The following is a 23,997-nucleotide window of genomic DNA, read 5'->3' on the forward strand; positions in this document are numbered from 1 at the left end:
GGTGTTGGGAGATGGGGGGATGCATAGCCAGGGAAACAACATTTTAATTCTTTTTGTTGTTGTGTTGGTTCTTCTTCTTCTTCTTCTTCTTCTTCTCCTCCTCCTCCTCCTCCTCCTCCTCCTCCTCTTCTCTTCTTCTTCTTCTCCTCCTCCTCCTTCTCCTCCTCCTCTTCTTCTTCTTCTTTTCTTCTTCTTCACAGGGTTTCTCTGTGTGTATTCCTGGCTGTCCTGGCACTTGAACTCATAGAGATCTGCACGCACCTCCTGGCTAATATTTTAATTATTAACCCTAAAATAATAGATGGAAAATAGATATGTATTTGTTCCTCTAAAAGCATTTATTAATTCTGCTAGAGCTTGAAATATGTAGCACTCTCAGAAACCTTATTAATAATCACAGTTGCATTAAGTTACTCTGGCTAGGTAGAAGGTTCCCGCCCATAAGCCCTGTACTCAGGGAGCTGAAGCTTGAGGATCAGTTAGAAGTACATTTAAAGCCATTTGGACTGTCACAAAAAACCTACTCTACAGAGATAGAGGGATGGCTCAGCACTTCAGCGCACTGGCTGTTCTTGCAGAGGGATCCTGCCTTGATTCCTAGCACTACATAGGGCTCACACTGTCTATAAAAGTTTCTGGCCTCCATGGCACCAGACATGTAAATGGTACACAGACATACATGCAGGCAAAATACCCATACATATAAAATACCTACTGTTAAAAAAATTCATATTTCTAATTTTAAATCTTTGTTGTTGTTGTTGTTTGAGACAGGGTTTTTCTGTGTAGCCTTGGCTGTCCTGGACTTGTTTGTAGACCAGACCAGGCTGACCTCAAACTCACAGATACCCACTTGCCTATGCCTCCCCAAGTGTAATTTAAAATATTAAACAAACATGTTTTGTTTGAAATTATTCATTTACTTGTATGTATACATGTGCACTTACACACATGCCACAGCACACAGCATGTGTAGAGGTCAGAGGGTAACTTGCAGGAGTGGGTTCTCTCCTTCCACTATGTGCTTTCCAGGGATCGAACTCAGGTTATCAACCTTAGTGACAATGCCCACTGCGTCATTTCATACTTAAGTATTAGATAATAATTCTTCACCGTCAGTGTTTATATGTTTTCATTTATAGAACAGTGCCAAAAAGGGTTGTCTGTGACATGGAGCATTCTGTGGACTATGTTGAATTCAACGTTTAGATGGAACTATCTTTTAATTCTTACTGGTTTCAGGAGGTCTTTAAGATATTATAAACATGACATCTCCTTTGGTCAGTTGAAGACTGTTAATTATCTGCAAAATTCAAGTTAAAGATAAAACACAATTTACTGTAAGAATGTGAAGAATGTAATCTAGCTCCAGACCCCATAGAGAGACTCAAATTAGCCCCATTTGAAAGTAGCTCAGGAGAGATTTTCAAACAGTGGCTAAGCATTTGCCCCTCTCTTAGCCACTAGAGTAGATACAGATAAGATAAGACACTTAGCTAAAGCCTGGACTTTGAAATGGAATTATTTAAGTACGATAATTAAATAGTAACTAAAAATTAAATTTGTATGTGAATAGTGCCCTTAGAGTTTGCCTGTACTTGGAGAGACCTTTTCTTTCTTAGGTAGGATGACTTTGAGCTCCTGATTATCCTGTTTCAGCCTCCTGGGTGCTTGGTGGAAATACTCTGATGAGGTTCCTGTTGAAGGTTAGAAACACAGTGTTGGAAAGTGAAGAAAAGGTCAGCCATCCTGTTACAAAGTGGCAGAGAGCTTGAGCAAAGCATGTATACAGCCCTGGTATTATTAGAGGAAGAACTTCCGAGCAGTGAAAGAAAGTATAACATATTCAGGGAGGGTATATTACTTCTCTTTATTAACTGTGATACTTGAGAAGGCAGAGTCATTGAATTTATAATCAGAGGGAAACAGAATTTGAAGAATTTGGAAAATTCTCAGGCACACCTTGTTTGGTTTATTTTCTTGTGGACTTTAGGGCTTTGGTGGTTGATGGGTAGAGGTTGGAGGTGGTTTCTGTGTAGCCCTGGGCAGCCAACTGCTTCAGCCTTCAGAGTGCTGTGAGAACAGCTGAGTAACACCCCCTCTGGCTATAGTTTAAATCTAAAGACTTAAAAAGATCTTCTGAACAGAGCACTAAGATATGGCCAAATGACCCTTTGATAGTAGATATAAAATGTGAGGGGTGCTGTTTATTAAGACAAGAGGATAATGAGTCTCAAGGCATTCCAGTGATTGCAGGTGCTGCCTCTCCATCCCATGATCAGAGCTGTAGGGAAGGGCAGAAAGAAAAGAAGAGTATGGGCATGGGGGATCTTGGCAATCCGTGTCTGGAACTGCCAAGAATTCTGGTTTGATACTGCTTAGTCATTGTATGTATGGCTTTAAGGTACCTATGTGCAATGCAGGCATGGCAGTTGCGCCTTCAGAGGGTACAAATGACAGCACCTTGGCAGTGGTGTCCGTGTGTCCATCTCCACTAGGCTACAGAAGACTGATTCCACTTGGATTTCAAAGAACCCTTCAGGGAGCCTCAGGGACCAGGTAGAGAAGAGAGACCTCGTTAGAGGGAGGTACAGGAATGGGACCCCACCAAACTGGTGAAGGTGCCACCAACAGTAGGGCTACCACCCTTAGCAACCTGAGCAGTTCCTCTGGGCTTTAAGGACTTTACTCGGGCTGAACTTGAATTTGTGGTTTCCACACTGAAAAGAATTTCAGGCCTAACCAGTGTAAGAAGCAGAATTGGAGATTTGATTTTATTTTCAATTTTATTTTATGTGCTTTAGTGTGAAGGTGTCAGATTCCTTGGAATTGGCATTACAGACAGTTGTGAGCTGCCATGTGGGGGCTGGAAATTGAACCCGGGTCCTCTGGAAGAGCAGACAGTGCTCTTAACCACTAAGCCATCTCTCCAGCCCTTGGAGATTTTATTAAAGGCACTGTATTTTGGCTTAATTTTATATGAGTGGGTGTTTTGTATGCAAGAATGTCTGTGCATCACATACAAGCAGTGTCCATAGAGGTCAGAAGAGGCCATGAAATCTCCAGAAACTATGTTCACAGGCCTTTGTGAGTGACGGTATAGGTTCTGGGAACCCAAATCCTCTCAGAGCAATAAGCGATCTTAACCAGAGTGTTCTAAGGTAGGTGCAAGCATCAGGTTAGGAAAGCGGTGCTCAGAGTAAAGGAAGGCACATTGGACAGCCTGGTTATGGGATTCTCTGCAGATAGCAGCTCCTGGATTTTACAGTAGTTAGATACAGCATTTTTGTGGAATTTGAAGTTAGTATATTATCAGTGGGTGGTTCCTGAGGGGCACCTGATAGTTGATAAGATGAAATCCTAGCCCACAGAAATACAGGAAAGAGTTTCGTTTGAGGTCCTCAGGTAGTATGTGGGGAATGGAGTGGGGGCCTACCCAAGGTCATACTCATTCAAGTTTTAGACCTAATTTATTGTTACCTTAAGGTGAAATGTCTGCAGATGAAGGAATTATTATTTCTGTGTTAGCAACCTTCATAGCAAATGTTTGTGCTGGAGTTGTGACTTTTCATTTGGCAAGAAACTGTGATCAGCGCTCCTGGGTGGCAGCTGCTTCATGTTTCCCAAATTTCTCTCCTGACTTGGGTGTATAGAGAAAGCATTTCAGAGTATAGATCCTACAGCCCCACGTGAATATAGTGTGGGCCGAGACTTGACAGATCTATGGCCCTCTGTGTTGGGACATCCAGTCGTTCGGAAACAAGGTCCTAAAGCTTCGCATTTAAAGCTTCAGTCGACTTGGTAGTGACTCTGCCCTGTCACACAAGCAGCTACCTGGAGGCACTTGAATCGCACCCCGCCGTGCGGCAGAGCACCTGGTCAAGGCAGTGTTGTTATCGGAAGTCTGTGTCAGTTCCACTAAGCTGCTGTTTGTTTTCCTTCCCTCCTTACATTTAATTCAAGGTCTCTGACTCTCAGGAGATGGAAGTGTTGAAGAAAATTGAGAGGCCTGGTGCCCAGAAGGCAAGATTAGTGTGATTTCTATCCTCCACACTGCCATTGGCTAGGGATACGTGGAGGTGGGGCATGTAACAGTGGAGATATGCAAGGAGAGGCTCTAGAGATGTGCGCATACATGATTTCATTAAAAATATAACTATTCCCAGGCATGGTGGCATATTCCTTTAATTCCAGCACTCAGAAGGCAAAGGCAGGCAGATTGCTGTGAGTTTGATGCCAGCCTGGTCTACAGAGCAGGTTCCAGGACAGCCAGGGCTACACAGAGAAACCCTATCTTGAAAAGAAAAAGTAAAAAAAGAAGAAAAGAATTATTCTTCCATCTTCTTAGTTTATCTTCAGGTTAATCAGTTATTGTAAGGAATGATTCTTAGCCAGATCACTGACAGGTCCAGTTGGGTTTATGCTGTTTTAAAATCCTATGTGATCTTTTTATGTATATGGGTGTTTTGCTTGCATATATGTGTATGTACTGTCTGTGTACAGTACCCATGGAGGTAAGTCATCAGATCCCCTGGAACTAGAGTTACAGAGGGTTGTGAGCTGCCATGTGGGTGTTGAGAATTGAACTCTGGGTCCCATGATAGAGCAACCAGTGCCCTTAACTGTTGACCCCTCTCTCTAGCCCCCAGTCATGTTAATTCTTAAGATTGGGGATAATAGTATGTAATGATTTGGGTAGCATTTTTTTCATCCAGGGTGAAATAGAAGTCATATTCTAGTTTTTTTGGATTTTTTTTTTTTTTTTTGACCAAGAAGTTGTAGCTTTTCTTTAATAGCCCTAACCATGATAGCTACACATATTTTGTATGGCATTTTAATCTTAAGGAGAGATTTCCTTGGTACTGTTTTCAGGGAAACAGTAGGTAGGGTTCAGAGTTGAGGAGGATGAGAGGGATGTCTTCAGTGGCCTCCACACCTGCCAGACATGTCTAGCTACCTGGTAGGAACCCCGGGCTCTTCTGTCCCAAGAGGGTGCTTCAAGAAGCATCTCAGAAGCGGAGATCCAGCCTTTACCAGACATTGAATACACTGATGCTTTGATGTGGAGCTTCCCATTTACTAGAACTGTTTTCTGGCTACATGGCTCTTTGCAGAAATTCACCTAGGATTAAAGGCATGTTCCATATATCTGGCTTCTTTTGTTTTGTTTTTTTTTTTTAACATTCACTCATTCATTATTTTATTTTTGTGTTTATTTAATGTGTGTGTTCGTGTGCTCAAATGCACATGTAAAGGTTGAGTGCGTTGTGCGGGAGTCAGTCCTCTCCTCTTACCACGCGAGCTCCAGGGACTGAACTCTGGTTGTCAGGCGTGGCAGCGATCACCTTTACCTACTGGGCTATTTCCAGCTCCTGAAAGTTGTCTTCTGCCCTCCACATATGTGCCATGTCGTGCACGTGGTCTCCCTGCCCCCCCCCATACACACACACTCAACACACAAATGTAGAAGGCCTTATGAAAAGATTTTTCATTGGTTGTAAAAACTAATTTAGATTTAATTTGTGTGCCTGTGTGAATGTGTGTCCTACATGTGGGAGGACCTGTGAGGCTGGAAGAGGGCATTGGACCCGGGAGCTGGAGTTACAGATGCTGACACCGGTGCCGAGAACCTAGCTTGTGTCTTCTGGAAAAGCAGCAAGTAACTACGGACCCATCCCTTGTCTCTGGGAAGCTGGCTTAGCAGTGCTCCCTTTAGTACTGCTTTTCTCACAGGTTATCATATGAAGGATATAATCTTATCAATATTGATGTGTATATTAGGATGATCTCCTGGCTATTTAAGTTCAGAAGAATAGAAACTACACACTTAGTAAAGACAAAAGTGTCATATTAATTGACTATAATGCTTGATAATTATGAGAATTCTTTTCCAGAGTAAATATGCGCTCAGCTTTTCTAACTGTAGATGGCAGCAGTACTTCTGATATGTTGTTTGAGGCAGCCAGTCTTCTTGTTAGGATGCATAGTCACTATTGGTTTTCCTAGCCCAACTAATCAGTTGTTCTAGAAGTGACAGACAAGATTAAAGTACAGACACCTGAGGTTTGAGGTTTTAGGAACAGTTGATTCTAAAATATAAAATGCCTTTTTCTTCTATAGTTGAATGTTAGAAGAAAATTTACACATATTTGCTAATTGATTTTCATGTATATACATCTCTGTCCGCATTAGTTACAGTGTACATGTGGGGATCAGAGAACTCCAGGGGTCATTGCTCTCCTTCTTCCATGTGGGTTTCAGGGATTAAACTCACTCAGGTCATGAGGCTTGGTGGCAAGCACCTCTACCTTACATGACCTTCTTGCCAACCCAGAGGTTTAAATTTGGAACTTCAAAATTAAGTTTCAGGGACATAAAATATGCTTTGACTCATCATTCATGTAACTTATTTTCTGCATTTGGAGGTAGAATTTTGCTTTGTTTTGGTTTTGCTTCTTTTGAGATGGGATATTGCTCTATTGCTCAGGCTTGCTTGGAATTCTGAACTCAAGTAATTCTCCTGCCTCAGCCTCCTGTGCAACTGGTACTTCGGGTCTGTCTACATTTTCTTTTGTTTCAGTTTTGAGACAGTCTCACTATGTAGACCAGGCTGCCTTAAACTCACAGAGATCTGCTTACCTCTGTCTTTAGTGTTGGGATTGAATATGTGTGCCACTATACCTAGCATTTGTTTCGTAATGATCATTGTTATTTTCCTAGTTTAAAAGAATGTGTATTTTGAACTTGCATTACAGATTTTTATTATATCATCTTTCCAGTTTATCCACCCAGAAAATGTTAGGATCCCAGAACTTATGAACAGAGAGGCAAATAGATCTCTGTGAGTTTGAGACTAGCCTGGTCTACAAAGCAAATTCCAGTCAGGGCTGCATAGAGAAAGCTTTTCTCAGGGGAAGGAAAAAAAAAAAGAAAAAGAAAAAGAAAAAGAAAAACCATCCCCTCCCAAAAGAAAGAAAGAAAGAAAGTGTTAAGAAACTGTAGAATGTGATAATTTGACATTGAAAAGAAAAAGAAAAAGTAAACTAAAACTTAGTTATTCCTTTCCAGGATTCTTCTAAGTAAAGAAAACCGGGTTTTCTTATGTCTCTTCTTTCTCATCCTCATTACATCAATAACACTAAGCCCTAGGCTGCCAATAACCAAAAGAATTCTTTAGTAACAATACTACACAGGTGTAGGACTGGAAAGATGCATAGGAGGGTTAGAACGCTGGCTGCTCTTCCAGAGGTGGTGAGTTTAGTTCCCAGCACCCACATGGTGGCTTACAATCATCTGTGATGAGATCTGGTGCCCTCTTCTGGTGTGCAAGTATGCATGCAGACAGAACATTGTGTGCATAATAAGTAAATGGACCTTTAAGGGAAAAAAAAAATACTATACAAGGAAGACATTCAGTTAGAGTGCTTATGTTGTTTTGTGAAGACTCTTCTGTAAAAATAGAGTGGATTAAATAGACGGATGAAATACTCCAGGTTCCTTTTGTTAGTATTTGATTCCCCTGCCACCCAGCACGAAATTAAATTTAGGGTCTTAGGCTTGCTAGGCAAATGAGCTAGGTATGTGAACTTCATGATCAAGCTGTTTTTTTCTAAGCTGTCCATAACCACTTTATGCTTGGTAGAGAACATTTTGATATGTGATATAATTAGTGAGAACTATGTCCTTTGTGTTACAGTCTTGTTTTGTGAGACAGGGTCTCACTGTGTTGCCCTGGCTAGGCTGGAACTTAGTCTCTAGACTAGGCTGATGTCAAACTCACAGAGATCTGTGTCTCTGCCTTCCAAGCTCTGTGTTTATAAATCTGAACCACTACTTGCAGCTTTTCTGTGAGTGTCTCCTGGTATTGTATAGATTCTGCAGAAAGATGTGGTACATCAAGACACATTCTGTGGCTAAGATGAAAAACTCAATGACAACACATGTTGGAGAGGATGTGGAGAAAGGGGAACCCTCCTCCGCTGCTGGTGGGAATATAAACTTGTACAAGCACTTTGGAAATCAATCTGGTGCTTTCTCAGACAATTAGAAATAGTGCTACCTCAAGATCCAGCTATACCACACCTAGACATATATTCAAAAGACACTCAAGTATACAACAAGGACATCTGTTCAACTATGTTTGTAGCAGCTTTATTTGTAATAGCCAGAAGGTGTTACAAACAGCCCAGATGCCCCTCAGTTGAGGAATGGATACAGAAATCATAGTATATCTACACAATGGAATATTACTCAGTGATAAAAACAACAACAACAAAAAAAAAAACAAACAAACAAGGAAATCATGAAATTTTATGATGGTGGGAACTGGAAAAGATCATCCTGAGTGAGGTATCCCAGAAGCAGAAAGACACACAGGGTATATACTCACTCATAAGTGGATATTAGACATATAATATAGGATAAACACACTAAAATCTGTACACCTAAGGAAGCTAATCAAGAAGGAGGACTTTGGCTAAGATGCTCAGTCCCCATTCAGAAGGGCAAAGAGGATGGACATCAGAGGAGGGAGAAAACAGGGAACAGGACAGGAGACTACCACAGAGGGCCTCTGAAAGGCTCTACCCTGCAGGGTATCGAGGCAGATGCTGAGACTCATAGCCAAACTTTGGGCAGAGTGCAGGGAATCTTATGAAAGAAGTGGGAGATAGTAAGACCTGGAGAGGATAGAAGCCCCACAAGGAGAGCAACAGATCCCAAAAGTCTGGGCACAGGGGTCTTTGCTGAGACTGATTCTCCAGCCAAGGACCACTCATGGAGATAACCTAGAACACCTGCACAGAGGTAGCCCATGGCAGTTAAGTCTCCAAGTGGGTTCCATAGTAATGGTGACAGGGACTGTCTCTGACAGGAACTGATTGGCCTGCTCTTTGATCACCTCCTCCTGAGGGAGGAGCAGCCTTACCAGGCCACAGAGGAAGACAATGCAACCACTCCTGATGAGACCTGATAGACTAGGATCAGAAGGAAGGGGAGGAGGACCTCCCCTATCAGTGGACTGGGGAAGGGGTGAGGGTGCGTAAGAAGGAGAAGGGGTAGGGTGGGGAGGGGAGGAGGTAGGGAGGTACAGGGGGGATACAAAGTGAATAAACTGTAATTAATAAAAATAAAAATGTCAGAAAAATAAATAAAATTGAAAAAAAAGACACATTCTGTATCATTTGAGGTGTTACACTGAAGAAAATGGAAGTAGGAAGGTAAGTTGTATGGATTGGTGGTTATGAACGTATTTTAAATGCAAGGCAAAATTTTATGAGAGGAACAAACATGGTCAATTTCACGGTTTTTCATGAAACAAGCTTCTGGATGCCTTAAGTATTCTTTTTTACTTTTTTATTTTTATTTTTTTGTATTTTTAAAATTTAGAGAATGTGTAAGGTGTGTGTTAATGTTTCTATTGCTGTGAAGAAACACTGTGGCCATGTCAACATGGCCACAGGAAAACATTTCATTGGGGCCTGTATTACAATTCATAGGTTTAGCCCATTGTCATCATGGCAGGAAGCATAGTGGCATGCAGGCAGTCATGATGATGGAGAAGGAGCCAAGAGTTCTATATCTAGATCAGCAGGCAGCAGAAAGACGCTGGGCCTGGCTTGAGCTTCTAAAACCTCAAAGCCTGCCCTCAGTGACACACTTCCTCCAACAAGACCAACACTATCATGCCTCCTAATAGGGCCACTCCCTGTGAGCCTATAGGGGCCATTTTCTTTCAAACCACCACAGTGTGTATATGTGTGTGTGTCTGTCTGTGTCTGTGTCTATGTGTATACCTGTGTGTAAGGATGCCAGTGCCATTGTAGCAGTTTAGGGAGGTCAAGAATCAGTTGTCTTCTAAACTTGTGAATCCCTAGGCTTTAACTTACTTATGTCATCAGAGTTGATACAAGTGTCTACTGGCTGAACCATCTCACTTTGAGGCTGGCCTCAGACTCACAGAGATCCACCTGCCTCTGCCTCCCAGAGTGCTGGGATTACAAGCATGTGCCACCACGCCTGGATCTTAATGTATTCTTTTTAATTTTTTTTTTTTTAATTTATGTGAGTGCATGTATACCTGCATGCCAGAGGAGAGCATCACATCGCATTACAGATGGTTGTGAGCCACCATGTGGGTGCTGGGAATTGAACTCAGGACCTCTGAAAGAGCAGACAGTGCTCATAACCACTGAGCCATCTCTCCATTCCCCCCTTAATATATTCTTAACACTTTATTTTGCAGATGGAATTTTTCAGATATCTGTCAGGTTGTATTCTTGTTTTTACTTTATAATTATAGAATCAGTCTACTAAAAGTACTTGCCAAACATCTGTATCTACATACATTTCCCAAACTCAAATGGTGTAATGCTAGATGCAAAATGGCTAGACACAAGCAAATAATAACCAAGATTCTTACAGCTGGGTAGTGGGGTGGTACATGCCTTAAATCCCAGCACTCAGGAGGCAGAGGCAGATGGATCTCTGAATTCAAGGCCAGCCTCATCTACAGAGAGAGTTCCAGGACAGCCAGGCCTACACAGAGAAACCCTGTGATTCTTAAATACCTAGTAACTAAGGGGCTACAACTTGAGCAAGGAGACACTGCAGATTAGCATTTCAGCTTTTGGAAGACAGTGCAGACTGTTTCTTTACATACACTCTATAAAGATACTTTGTTTTTTCCAATTGAGGCTTCACCGAAACCTTAGTAATACGGAAATTTTCAAATTTTTATGAAAATAGAGAGACTTCTTGTGTGCTCAGTAGCTGCTTCATCAGTTATCCAGAGAGGGGCCAGTCCTCATTAGAATTCCCACTCACTGGAGCATGCTTTTTTGGGACAGGGCCTCTCTGTGTAGCCCTGGTTGCCTTGAAACTTGCTACGTAGGTGAATTTTGGCCTTGGACATGAGGATTCTTCTGTCTCTGTCTCCTAAGTGTATTACAGGTGTGCACCACCACACCTGGCTTTCTTTTTCCTTTCCTTTTTCTTTTTAAATTATTATTAACAGTTCTTGCAAGGTCTCATGAGGTGGCTCAGCATCTGTCACCAAACCTGATGGCTTGACCTCAATGCCTGGACCCACATGGTAGAAGGGAAGAAGTGATTTCCATAAGTTGTCTGACCTCCACATGTGCGCCACACACTTAATTTTTTAAAAAGCAAAAACAACAACAACAAAACATGTTGTATTAGTTACATTTCTGTTGTAGTAAAATGCCACTAGTGAGGCAGTTTATAGAGAATGTCTATTTGGACATATGATTCCAGAGGAATTAGAGTCCTTTCTGGTGGGGAAGTGCTGGCAGCTGGAGAAGCAAGCTAAGTTCATGTCTTGAACCACGAGCAGGAAGCCCAGAGTGAACTGGGAGTGGCTGGAGTCTTTGAACTCTCAAAGCCCACCCCTACTGCCATAGTCCTTCCCACAAGGCCACATCTCCTAAGCCTCCTTCCCCGACAGCACCACCAGCTGAGGACAGGTATTCAGGTCCGCAAGGTTGTGGTAGACAGCTTGTTAAAACCAACACACAGGGAGGGAGGGAGAGAGGGAGGAAAAGAGAGAGAGACAGAGAGGAATACAATTTATGCAAAGACAGAAAAGGGCATTTTTAAAAATTACCTAGTAACAGATGTTTTGTATTATTTCATCTTTTGCTAAAAATATGTTCTTTTGCCAGTGAAAATGATAAGCCCTAGAAGGCAGTTTTAGTCTTACCAATTGACACAAAACACAACTGTCACCTGAAAGGAAATAAAAATTTGTTTTTAGGATCATGAGTGGCCATGGTGCAGGAACACAATTCGTATTACCCTCTGTTTGATCCTGGAAGATGTTTTGTGAACTTTTATAGTCACCCCGATACATTGAAAACATCATTTAGCAGGGGGCATTCCACTATAGGTTTCAGATGCTGTCTCATGATACTCTTAGTTTTGGGGTTGGTGGATAATAATGAGACACTAAATTAATACATTCCAAGGCTTAAACTTTAATAGCTGAAAGAAATTTAGGTCAAATAGAAGTGCGCAGTAAGCAGCCTACCAGCACTTGGTCTGCAGAAGCAGGAAGGTCAGGAGCTACAGGGTAAGTTCGAGGCCAGCCTGGTCTACAGAGTGAGTTCCAAGACAGCAAGGGCTAAAGAGGGAGACCCCGTCTCGGGGGAGGGGGGGAGGAAAAGAAGTTAAGGCCTAGTTCACTGTGCAGAAGTGGTTAACATTAAAGCTGAATAATTATCTATAACTGAATAATTTTAAATCCATATGATATGTATCTGTTGTAGCAAATAAAAAAATGAGTTTGGCTATATAATGTTTATTATTAACCCTAAGATTATCACATCAATATTATTTAACTTGCTATCACAAATAATAAGATACAGACACATTAGATTTATAATTGCCATATTTATGTTGGGGCGGGCAGATATTTCACTGTCTCAGTAACTTCACCTTCCTCTCCCTGCCCCTATCCAATGCCATCCACGTTAATCCTTCTCATCTGGGCTACCTTCTATCTACAGTCCCTAGATACTTGCTTGTAGTCTTCACCTGGACCATTAATGGAGTCCTTCCTCCTGGAAGCCCCACATGGTTTCTTCTCCATGCTAACCCATCGTGGTGTCCTCTTTATTCAGAACTCTCTTCTGTCTGTCTGTTTCCCGTGATTCTCCTTTAACCCCAAGCCTAGGAACCTTAGCCACTCCTACTCCGTTCTGCCCTGCCAGGTATAAGCTGTTTAATCAACCAATCAGGTATAATGACTTAGGCAGGTTTTCACAAGGATAGGTTTATACAACAAGGGTAGGTTTACCTAAGAATGTGCTCCTCTGAGCAGGGACAAGATTTTGGGGGCCAGGAATTAACATTAGAATACATGACACCAGACCAACTTCCAACATGTATCTAATAATCAATGATATTAAATTCACATGGTACAATGTTATGTGTATTTTAAGATGTTCTCATATGGCTTAGGCTGTCCTCAAGCTTGCTTTTTAACCAAGAATGATCTTGAATTTCTGATCCTCCAGCTGCTCCCTTCCAAATGCTAGGATTACAGGCATGGGTCATCATACCCAGCCTGGGAATTTGTAGGGCTCAAACCCAGAGCTTCTTGCATTCTCTGCAAGCTCAGTTGGGCGTTAGTCTGATGCTTTGTTTTCTAATGCTAATTACTGGCCTCCAAGATTTGGTTGCCACCCACAGTGTAACTAGGCAAAAGAGAAGTAGGCAGGGTTTAGGCTCCTAGGCTCTCGGAGGGAGCAGGGGACCCGGAGGAAGAGAGAGGAAGTAAAAGATGTAGAAACTGGAGAGGAAACAGGAGAGAAGTTGCCATAGGACAGCATGAGGGTGGCATGATGGAACAGAAGCAGCCCAAACAACATATTTGGCAACTAATGTTGGGGTACATGTAACTGCAAAATAACAAAAAAGCTTAGAGGGTTGATACCTGCCCAGTTACTGTGTTTTGAACCATTTATAATTCTAAAAGGTCTCTGTCTTGATTATTTGGGAACTAGCTGGGGTAAGGAAGCCCTCTAGAGTCTAATATCAATTCAACAACAAAGCACTTTACCTAAATTGAGCTACATCTCCATTTTACATACGTATGTATGTATGTAGTTTTTTGATACAGAGTCTCACTGAGTAACCCAGAATAGATTTGACTTGCTATGTCCATAAGCCAGGCTGACCTTGAATTTATGGTAGTCCTTTTGTATCTACCTCTCAAGTGTCACTGTGCTTGACATATTTATTAAATAAAAAATACTTTATTTAATAATATGGGGGGTGGGGCTGGAGAGATGGCTCAGTGGTTAAGAGCACTGGCTGCTCTTCCAAAGGACCAAGGTTCAATTCCCAACACCCACATGGCAGCTCACAATTCTCTGTAACTCCAATTCTAGGGATCTGACGCCTTCGCACTAATGCTCATAAAATAAAATTAAATAAATTATTAAAAAATAATAATAATATGGGGTAAAGTTGGAAAAGGGAAAAACGTAGAATTATATTTGTCAATGCAAAATACAACTCTCAATCTAAAGGAAAAAAGAGAATTTATTTTGAGACAAATAAGAGTTCCTCATGGCTTGAGAACACAGATTCAAGTTGTTCCAATTGATATGTCCCCCATGTGGAAGTGGTTGCATGGATTCTTGTAGTCACAGAACAAAGGTAGTCATCAGTCATCCATTCATTCCTTCCTGAGAACATCAGGCACACAGGTTACAACAATTGAGAAAAACTGCCGAAGGTCATTGTTGCTGACTGACGATACTCTTAGCTTTTGACTTAGTGAGAGCTAGTGGTCTGCTAAGTTGGTGTATTCCAAAAGGGATGTTCAGCCAGGTACAGAAGTTGATGATAAATGACTATTAGAGGCACTAAAGATAGTTTAAGATCATGTTGGCTCTCCATCTGCAACATTCTAACTCACCACTGTCATGCGATTCTGAAGTTCAAATCAGTCTACAGAATGTAGGTGTGGTCTGTTTCAGGGAACTTGGTTGGTGCATTGTGTAATAATCCAGGTTGAATAGTGTTTTGTGTGTGTATATTGGGTTCTGAAGAGCTAACTCATTGTTATCCTAGGTCACATAAATCAGGCTCTACTGCAGTTTGTATACTTAATTTCAAATAAAGCTTTTGTTTTCCCTTTTCTCAGGGATAATCTTTGTTTGCTTGCTTTTGGGGAGAGGAGTGGTTGAGACAGGGTTTCTCTGTGTAACAGAGCCCTGGCTGTCCTAGACTCAAATTTTTTATATATACCAGACTGGCCTTGAACTCACAGACATCCACCTGCCTCTGCCTCCCAGAGTACTGGATTAAAGGGGTAAAGGCATGTACCACTATGCCCATCTTTGCTTGCTTTTAAGAAACTGTCTCATTTGTTGGCCCTTGCTGGCCTCTGCTAAGATCCTCCTACCTCTACCTCCCAAGTGCTATAATTAAAGATTGATTTGTGCATGAGTGTTATACAGTGTGTGTTTGAAGGCCAGGAATGTGCATTAATTATTTCTTGTGTTCCTGTTCATATGAGGCAGGGTGTCTTCCTGAACTTGGGGCATGCATATTTTCGGCTAGACTGAAGGCTAGTAAGCCCTAAGAATCTTTCCATTCCTAATTCCCTCAGAGCTGGGTTACAGGTATATATGGTTTGCCCAGCTTGTTATGTTGATGGGATTCAAACTTCAGTTGTTACAGTTGCACAGCAAACACTCCTAACCAAGGCACTGTCTCTCCAGCTCCCAAAATGCTTACTATGTAGGACAAAAGCTTTTCATTTTTCTGATGGAAAGAAATTGTCAGTTGCCAGGTTAATCCTTCTAAATTGCTGTTCACTTACTCGAATCTACATTATGACATCATATCAGGATACTGGTGGTTTAAGATACTAGAATGGAAATAAATCATAGGTACTAATGATAATTTAGATAATTGGTGTAAAAGCTGTTCATAGCACTTCCTTCTCATGTTAGCTAGCAACATCTTATCTACCTACCTGCCTGCCTACCTACCTTCCTTTCTACCTGCCTGCCTACCTACCTTCCTTTCTACCTGCCTGCCTACCTACCTACTTACATACCTGCCTGCCTACCTACCTGCCTGCCTGTCCTATGGGTCTTTAACCTGCATGTGTGTGTATGCACCATGCGTGTGCCTGATGCCCAGGGAGGCCAGAAGAGGGCATTGGATCCCCTGGAAGTAGAGATACAGATGGTTGTGGGCTGCCAGTGGGTGCTGGGAATCAAACCCAGGTCCTCTGGAAGAGCAGGCAGTGCTCTTAACCACTGAGCCATCTCCATCTCACTATATAGCCCTAGCTGGCCTGGAATTCACTCTGTAGACCAGGCTAGCTTCAGGCTCAGAGAGATCCTCCTGCTTCTGCCTCCCTATTGCTGGGATTAAAGGCATGAATACTTAATTTTATTTTCTTGTTACCAACTCTACAGATTATAAGCACACCACAGAGAATTGCCAATTCAGGAAGTGTTCTGATTGGGAGTCCATATACCCCTGCACCAGCAATGGTCACTCAGACTCACATAGCTGAGGCTACCGGCTGGGTTCCCAGGTAAGAGTGTCAGAAATTACTATTTCTAAGCCTCCACCCCATTACTGTCTTGCTGTGGTGTTGTCTACTTCCTATCACTTTTTTTTTCACATTTTACATTTATTTATTTGCGAATGTGCACACATACACACTGTGAGCATGCGTAGAGGTTAGAGAACTTTGGGTGTCAGTTCTCTTTCTACTGTATGAGTGCTAGAGATCAAACTTAGTTTGCCAGGCTCTATCTGTAATCTCACCAGCCCAAAGATTTTTAATTATGTGTATGTGTATGTGGGGGTGGAGTATGTGACCATGGGTGCCGGTGCCTGTTGAGTACAGGCAAGAGCATTGGCCCCCTGGAGCTGGGGTTACAGGCAGTTGTGGTCCACCGAGGTAGATAGAGTAAACTAAGGAACCATGGTCCCCAGAAGAGCAGCATGTGCTCTTGACTGCAGAGCTGTCTCCAGAACTTCTTTTTTTCAAGTTTTTTCGTGTGTGTGTGTGTGTGTGTGTGTGTGTGTGTGTGTGATGTATGTGTTCACGTTTGTGTGGACATACGTATTTGTGAATGAACATGTGTATGCGTGTATACATATGGAGGCCAAGGTGTCTACCTTGATCACTCTCCATTTTATTTACTTAGGGGAGGTCTCTTGCTGAAGCCAGACCTTGCTGATTTGGCTAGTCTACTAGGCCAGCTTGCCCTAGTAATCCCCTACATTTGCCTGCTGAGTAAAGCTGGGGTTATAGACAGGTCACCCCAGACCCTAGCTTTATGTGTGCCGGGGTGTGGTCCTTGGGTTTGCATGGCAAGTGAGCCTTTCCCCAGCCCTGTTTTCTCTTGTTTTGTTAATCTGTTTTTTTTTTTTTTTTTTTTTTTCCCCCGGGGGGGGGGGGGGGGGGGGAGGTGGAGTTACTTACTTTGTTTTGGGAGGTTTTGAGATGGGTTCTCGTTGAAGTTTAGGCTGGCCTCCAGCTCTCTAAGTCAGCTAAATTATCATCTTGAACTCCTGATCAGACTTCCCCCACCTCCTGAGTGCTGGGATTAGATTGCTTTGAGTGTGGTAGTCTTGTTGCTGTTGTTAGAGACAGAGTCTTGGGATATAACTCTGGCTGACCTGTACTGGATACATGGTCCTGATTGGCCTTGAACTCTTAGTGATCCTTTTGCCTCCACCTTTTGAATATTGAGATTACTGTTATTTGCTACCATATCCAACTATTTTAGATCTTTACAAACTAGTATGTTGCTTTAAAGTCACCAATTATGATTGGACTCTGTATGTAGCCCAGGCTTGCCTCCAACATGGAGTTGCCCATATGCAGGTACCACTATGTCCAGTGAGTACAGCTATATTTAAGCTGAGAAAAACAATTTAACAACTTCTGCTTTTTTAAAACTCGAAAATAGTACTACTTTTTATGATCATAATACTTAGCTACTTTGGAGATATAAAAGTAATTTTTATTGTTTTAACACAAACGGAATTATGTTAAATGTTGGCTTTACTCATGATTTTTCTCTTTGAGTTTCTTAAAAATCAGAAGAGAAACTAGAAAAAGAGGACAAATATATTAATATTTTCATGAAAACTTTCCTTCATAGCTGGGCACAGTGGCACATGCCTGTAATCCCAGCACAGTGGCACATGCCTGTAATCCCAGGAGGCAGAGGCAGGCAGATCTCTGTGAGTTCAAGGCCAGCCTGGTCTACAAAGCGAGTTCAGGGCAGCCAAGGCTACACAGAAAAACCCTGTCTCAAAACAATAACAACAAAAAAATCAAAACAGAAACAAAAAACTTCCCTTTACTTTAAAAAAAAAAAAAAAAAAAACAACCAAATACTAGGCAATGAGATAGCTATTCATTCTTACTGTTTTCCCACCATTACTGTCAAAGCCTTTGTGCTTCATCTTTGTCTATAAGACAAAGCTTTTTGCTAGCCTTTCTCCTCTGTTAATTCAGCACCCCATCTTCTTTAAAAGATAATGAAGCCAAGTGGTGGTGCTTTACTGTAATTTCAGTACTTGAAAGGCTGAGGCAAGATGACCACTGAGAGTTCCAGGCCAGCCTGGGTGACATAGTAAAACCTTGTCTATTGGGGATGAGGGGAGGGGATAAGCATGCAAGAAAGAAAAGGAAGATCTGGAGCCAGGCTAAGTAAATAGTAAAGAATACGTTCTTATAAAGGAACAGAGTTTGGTTCCCAGCACCCACACCGGGTACCTCATAGCCAGCCTCCTAACTATAGCTCCAAGACATCTGACACCTTCTAGCTTCTGTGGACACCACATACATGTCACATATACAAACATAGGCATGTACACATAAATAAAAATTTAAGGAAGAAAGGAAAATATTAAAATAATATTCCCAACCTTATTTTATCACTTTTGAAGTTTTATTATTTGAGGAGTTATATACCTGGTGTCCTGGCCTATGTGACTGTGGAGTAAACAAACAGTAAATCTTTATTAAGAATGACCTTGCTTCAAGAAATGAAGAACAGTCCTGTCGAGTGCTTATACCATATACAAATTGAGACATACATTGTGATGGTATAAAGGCAACAGAGTTTCCTAAAATCTTAACTGTTTTGCTCCCCAAGTATTCATTGAACTTACTCCACTTTAAGGATTATTATATCGCCCTGTCTTTGACACACTGTAAATACTGGGGTTTTATTGTGTTCGTTAAGTGTAGAGTCAGACGGTTTATAATAAGCTATTTAAGGAATTAAGTTCTGTTTATGTGTTGCACTTAAGCTATCTTTTTTGTCTTTTTAGTGATAGAAAACGAGCTAGAGAATTTGTAGACTCTGATTTTTCAGAAAGGTGAGTATAAATGTATTTTGTTTCATATTCCTCTATGAAAAGAGGGGGGTTTCCTTTGCATAACTTTATTTAGTTTCTAGCATCATTTCATTCTGCATTGAGGTTTTCAATTCACTTATTGCACAGTTTCAAGAGATAACCTGTGACATTAGTCTCTTAGGCCTGTCCCTTCTTTTTGGGGAAAGAAAGTGTTCTTCCAAAGTGAGTACTCCATAGTACTCTAATTTGCCCAAACTTTAGAACAAGTTGTTGTTGTTTTCATTTTTTAAATAATTCTACATTATAGTAAACACTTGTTTCTCTAGATAGTTTTGGGGGCATGCGATCATCTTTTCTTAGAATATTAGTAGTACGGTGGTTCTCCTTCCTGATTGTATATCAGAAGCACTGTGGCCTCTCTTAAACAAGTATGAATGTCTCTAAGTCAGGTATTACTAGCGTTAAGAACTGTCAGTTTAGAAGCTAGGAGTATAGCTCAGAGGTAGGGCACTTGTGTACCATTCATTAGTCCTAGTTTTAGTCCCAGTAATAGGAGAAAAAGAAAAGAACTGTTGTCTTAGAGCCATCATGTTAGCCTAGGTTCAGAATGTCTAGCAGCCCACTATGCTAGGTGCCGTCCTTCTATTACACTATATTAAAATGTCCAGCATCAGCAGGGGGAGGATCCATTATGATCCTTTATATAAAGAAAAATATATAAGCCATCAATAACGGCCTAGAGCCATTATATGAGCCTAAGTTCAGAATGTCATACTGTAGTAGGTACCATATTAGTATTACGCTGTATTAGAATGAAAGTTGTCATTTCAGAGTCCATTGGCCTCTATAAGATGGTTTTTCTAACACCCTCAGCTCACAGGGAACTGTAAACAGCCTGGGCTAATGTGAGACCCTGTCCTCAATGGACAGAACAAAATAATAGAACTCTTGTTCCAGCAACCAACAGAAATAGTTAATAAACTTACTTAAAAGTACTCATCAGTATTTGCCATTAAAAACAAAATAAAACAATGAAAACTGCAATGTAATACTGCTGTATATCTACCAAAAAGCTACTGGGGGGCAGGGAGGACACTTTTGCAAGGATATGAAGCCCTTAGAATGTTCCTGTGCTACTGAGGGCAAAATAAATTATCAGAATTTTTGGAAGTTGCCATTATCTGTAAAACTGAACATAGATAAACCCTGATTTATCGGTGTTCTAAGTATGTTCTAAACAGGAATTCATACACATACCCATTGTCTTAGTTAGGGTTTTATTGCTGTGAAGAGACACCATGAACTAAGGCAGCCCTTATGAAAGAAAACATTTAATTGGGGCTGGCTTGTAGTTTCAGAGGTTTAGTTTATTACCATCATGGCAGAAAGCATCATAGCATCCAAGCAGACATGGTGCTGGAGAAGTAGCTGAGAATTCTCTATCTTGATCCAAAAGCAGCAAAGGAGACTGTGTACCACACTGGTGTAGCTTAAGCATAGGAGACCTCAAAGCCTTACAGTGACACAAAGCCCCACCTCCTAACAGTGCCGCCCCCTTCGGGCCAAGCATTCAGACAGATAAGTCCTGTCTCCTTTAAACCACCACAGCAACAAGAAAACCTTTCAAAAGTCTCCTTAGATTTGTTTATTTTTGTGCATATATATGACTATTTTGCCGGGATACGAGTGTATGTTCCACATGCGTTCAGTCCCGAGAAGCTGGTGCTGGAGTTACCGGGGGAGGGGGGGTGAGCCACCACGCAGATGCTAGACATCGAACCAAGTCCTCAAGAGCAACAAGGGCCCTTCACTACTGACCCATCTCTCTAGCCACACACACACTCCTACTTACTGAAGTGAGATGGTTTTTTTTTTTTTTTTTTTTTTGGGGGGGGGGGGGGTCAGTGTTTTGTTGTTTTTTGTTTGTTTGGGGTTTTTTTTCTGTTTTGAGCTTCACAAGTATAGCTATGCATCACCATACTTGGCAGTTAAAGAGGGTTTGTTTTTAAGATTATTTGATTATTTGTGTGTGTGTGTGTGTGTGTGTGTGTGTGTGTGTGTGTGTGTGTGTCACATACATGTGGATGCCCTCAGAGGTCATTGTATTTCCTGGAGCTGAAGTTACAGGTGATTGTGAGCTGCCTGGTGTGGACGCTAGAAACCAAACTCTGTTTTTAACTGCTGGGTCATCTCTTTAGCCCTAACATTTAAAAAATTACATACATTTATTTATTTATCTACCTACCTACCTACCTACCTACCTACCTACCAGCCATCCATATCTACCATCTATTTATAGCTATCTGTAATCATTGTTTATATGTATCTGTCATCTATGTATTGATCTATATCTATCATCTGTCTGTATCTATCTATCTATCTATCTATCTATCTATCTATCTATCTATCATGTGTTCATCATTGTTGCACATGCCCCACTGATGAGTATGTAGATCAGAGGACAATTTAATGGAATCAGCTCTTTGCTTCCTCTATGGGTTCCGCATCTAACTTGGGTCATTAACTTGGAGGCAAGCACCCTTATCCTTTGAGCCACCTCACCAACCCCTCAAGAGTGTAGTTTTACTACTTTTTTCCTTTCAAGTTTTGCAATTCTGTCTGTTCCTCTTCCCTTCCACTGACCCAGTTTTAGATCATCACCTCAGCTGACTTTTAGCTGATTTTTCTTTCACTTCCTAGTCCCTATAAATGCACTTTCCACTTTGTCACCGAATTTCTGCCTGTGTCAGTATGTCATTGTGCAATTCAAATTACTTAGTGGTTTCAGTAGTGGCTGTGAGATACAGTGCCTGTACTGTGGGGAGGCACTTGTGAGCATTTCCTAACTGTATTAGTCTAATCAGTCTAATTCTCCAAAGGACCAGAACTACAAAACGCTAATAGAACACATGCCCGTGTGCGCGCGCGCGCACACACACACACACACACAATGAAAAGCAATTTAGAGTGGTTTACAGGGTGTGGTCTGGTAGTCCAACACTGCCTGTTTCATAATAGAAAAAGCCAAGAGGGCAGTTGCTATTCAGTCCATGAGGCTGGGTGTCTCAGCATTTCTAATCTGGTCCTGGAGTCCTGGAGCTTCCTAGAGAGCTACTGATCTTTGGTGTCTGTTGAAATCCTGAAGAGATTGTATTCTAAAACTATTGAAGGAATGCCTCAGCAACAGGACAAATGAGCGTGCCAGTGAGAGCAAGGACAGCAGGCAAAAACAAAGTTTCCTTCTCCCCTTCCTTTTATCCGGGCTGCCACCAGAAGGTGTGGCTGAGAATTAAGGTAGATCTTCTTGCTAAAGTAATCTGATAAAGAAAATGTGAAGGCAGATGCAGCTGGCTCTCCATGAGTTTGAGGCTAGCCTTCTCTATGTAGTGAGTTCCAGGCTAGCCAGAAAACATAGCAAGACTCTGTCTCAAAAAATAAAAATTGAAGAAAGAAACCTAGAAGTTTGGGTTTTAGTTGGTTTTAGGTATAATTAAGTTGACAACCACAATAGGAATGTAGGAAAAAGAAAGATCTCCTTTTCTTACCTCTTTCTTTTGAAAGAGCATGTTTAGTGCTTTTTTATTTGTATATAACGTATATATGTATATAACATTTTATTTGTATATAACATAAAACACGATTGTAAATAATTTATTCGTAACTCAGATTGTGCTGATAAGCATAATGAAACAAGTCAGATTTGTATGCTTGCATTTGAGGCAGCCTGGTCTTCAGCAAGTTTGTCGCTGCTCGCCTTGCCTTCTGTGTTGGCTGACCCCACCATACTTGCTGGTCTTTTATCTGTTTTCTCCGTCCTATACTTGATGCTGCTTTTCTGACCGAAGCTCTCCTCACTTCCTTCCTGTGGCCTTTCTCAATGTAAATGACTCCCCACAAGCCATCTTCCTGTAGATTAGAATGGCTGTCCATCTTCTCATTTCCCCAGAACACTGAGGAACTGTGGCCTGCCACTTCATCTTTGGAATATCTGCCATCATGGGTCTTATTACCATGCTCTAAGACTCATTGAGAGAAAAACTTCACCTGGATTTTTATACTTCTGATCCTTAAACCAGTTCTTACATATATTTGATGCTCAGATATTATTAGAACTAAAACTGATCCCTCAAATTTTAATGGGTAAGAACTGAGATAGTCAAAGAAAAGATAAATATTTATGAATGCATTATCTCTAGAGGGCAGAGTTATTATAGCTTTCCACAGATTTATTTCCAGTATCTATTAGTGGCTGGCATAGAACAGTAATTACTTTTTTTTAATTGTCTACTTGCTTACTAAATGAATGACATTACAGAAGAGCATTCTATATATTGTTAAGCTCCTAATGTAAGAATTAAATTTGAAGACATTTTCTCTTCAGTTTAATTTTTCTTCATTTGAAACAAACTAAATGATTGTCTCCTGGTTTTATTTTTTAAATAGTTTTATAGAGGAGATCTCTTTAAGTATAATGAAATATTTTTTCCATAAATCTTTTTTCTCTTCTAGTAAACGAAGCAAAAAAGGAGATAAAAATGGGAAAGGCTTGAGACATTTTTCAATGAAAGTGTGTGAGAAGGTTCAACGAAAAGGCACGACATCATACAATGAAGTAGCTGATGAGCTAGTGTCTGAGTTTACCAATTCAAGTAACCACTTGGCAGCTGATTCGGTAGGTGGATTGTGAATTTCACATATATGTGATACCTGGATTCAGTTTATGTGATACCTGGATTCAGTTTACCTATTGGTCTGTGTCATAGACCTGGGGAATCAGGGAGGCTTGGGAATCCTTTGACAGTTTCCTATTTATTATTTTATGTTTGTGTGTGGGCACATGCATGCCATGACATATATGCAGAGGTCAAAGGACAGTGTGTGGAGACAGTTCCCTCCTTTCACTGTCACCTGGGCTCTGTTGGTCACACTTGGGTCACAGGCTCATGTGGGAAATGTTTTACCCACCTGCTACATGCATAGACTGCAAACAGCTGGGCAACACTGGTCCATGAACCATATCGTGAGAAGCTCAGTTTTCCGTAGACCTTGAGATGTGCATCTTGGATGTGCATGTACATATGTATGTTGTCTGTGTTGTATACATGTGTGTGGAGGCTCATGCAT

At 41.3% G+C, this 23,997-nt stretch overlaps 1 protein-coding gene across 9 annotated transcripts in view; it reads left to right on the forward strand.

Annotated features, from left to right (window-relative positions):
- The window catches only part of Tfdp2 (transcription factor Dp-2), a 127,245-nt gene that overhangs the window by 79,917 nt on the left and 23,331 nt on the right, over positions 1 to 23,997 (forward strand). For 7 of the 9 annotated variants that reach the window (XM_055629590.1, XM_055629589.1, XM_055629596.1 and 4 more), the window contains 3 exons: positions 15,960 to 16,081; positions 18,847 to 18,894; positions 23,383 to 23,545. In XM_055629590.1, the coding sequence (XP_055485565.1) occupies positions 15,960 to 16,081; positions 18,847 to 18,894; positions 23,383 to 23,545 (333 nt within the window). The remainder of the gene's footprint in view (positions 1 to 15,959; positions 16,082 to 18,846; positions 18,895 to 23,382; positions 23,546 to 23,997) is intronic. The other 2 variants (XM_055629591.1, XM_055629592.1) reach the window with 1 other exon arrangement.

Source organism: Psammomys obesus, unplaced genomic scaffold (assembly GCF_907164565.1).
Source record: "Psammomys obesus unplaced genomic scaffold, mPsaObe1.curated_primary_1811, whole genome shotgun sequence".
In the NCBI taxonomy this organism is placed as follows: Eukaryota; Metazoa; Chordata; class Mammalia; order Rodentia; family Muridae; genus Psammomys; species Psammomys obesus.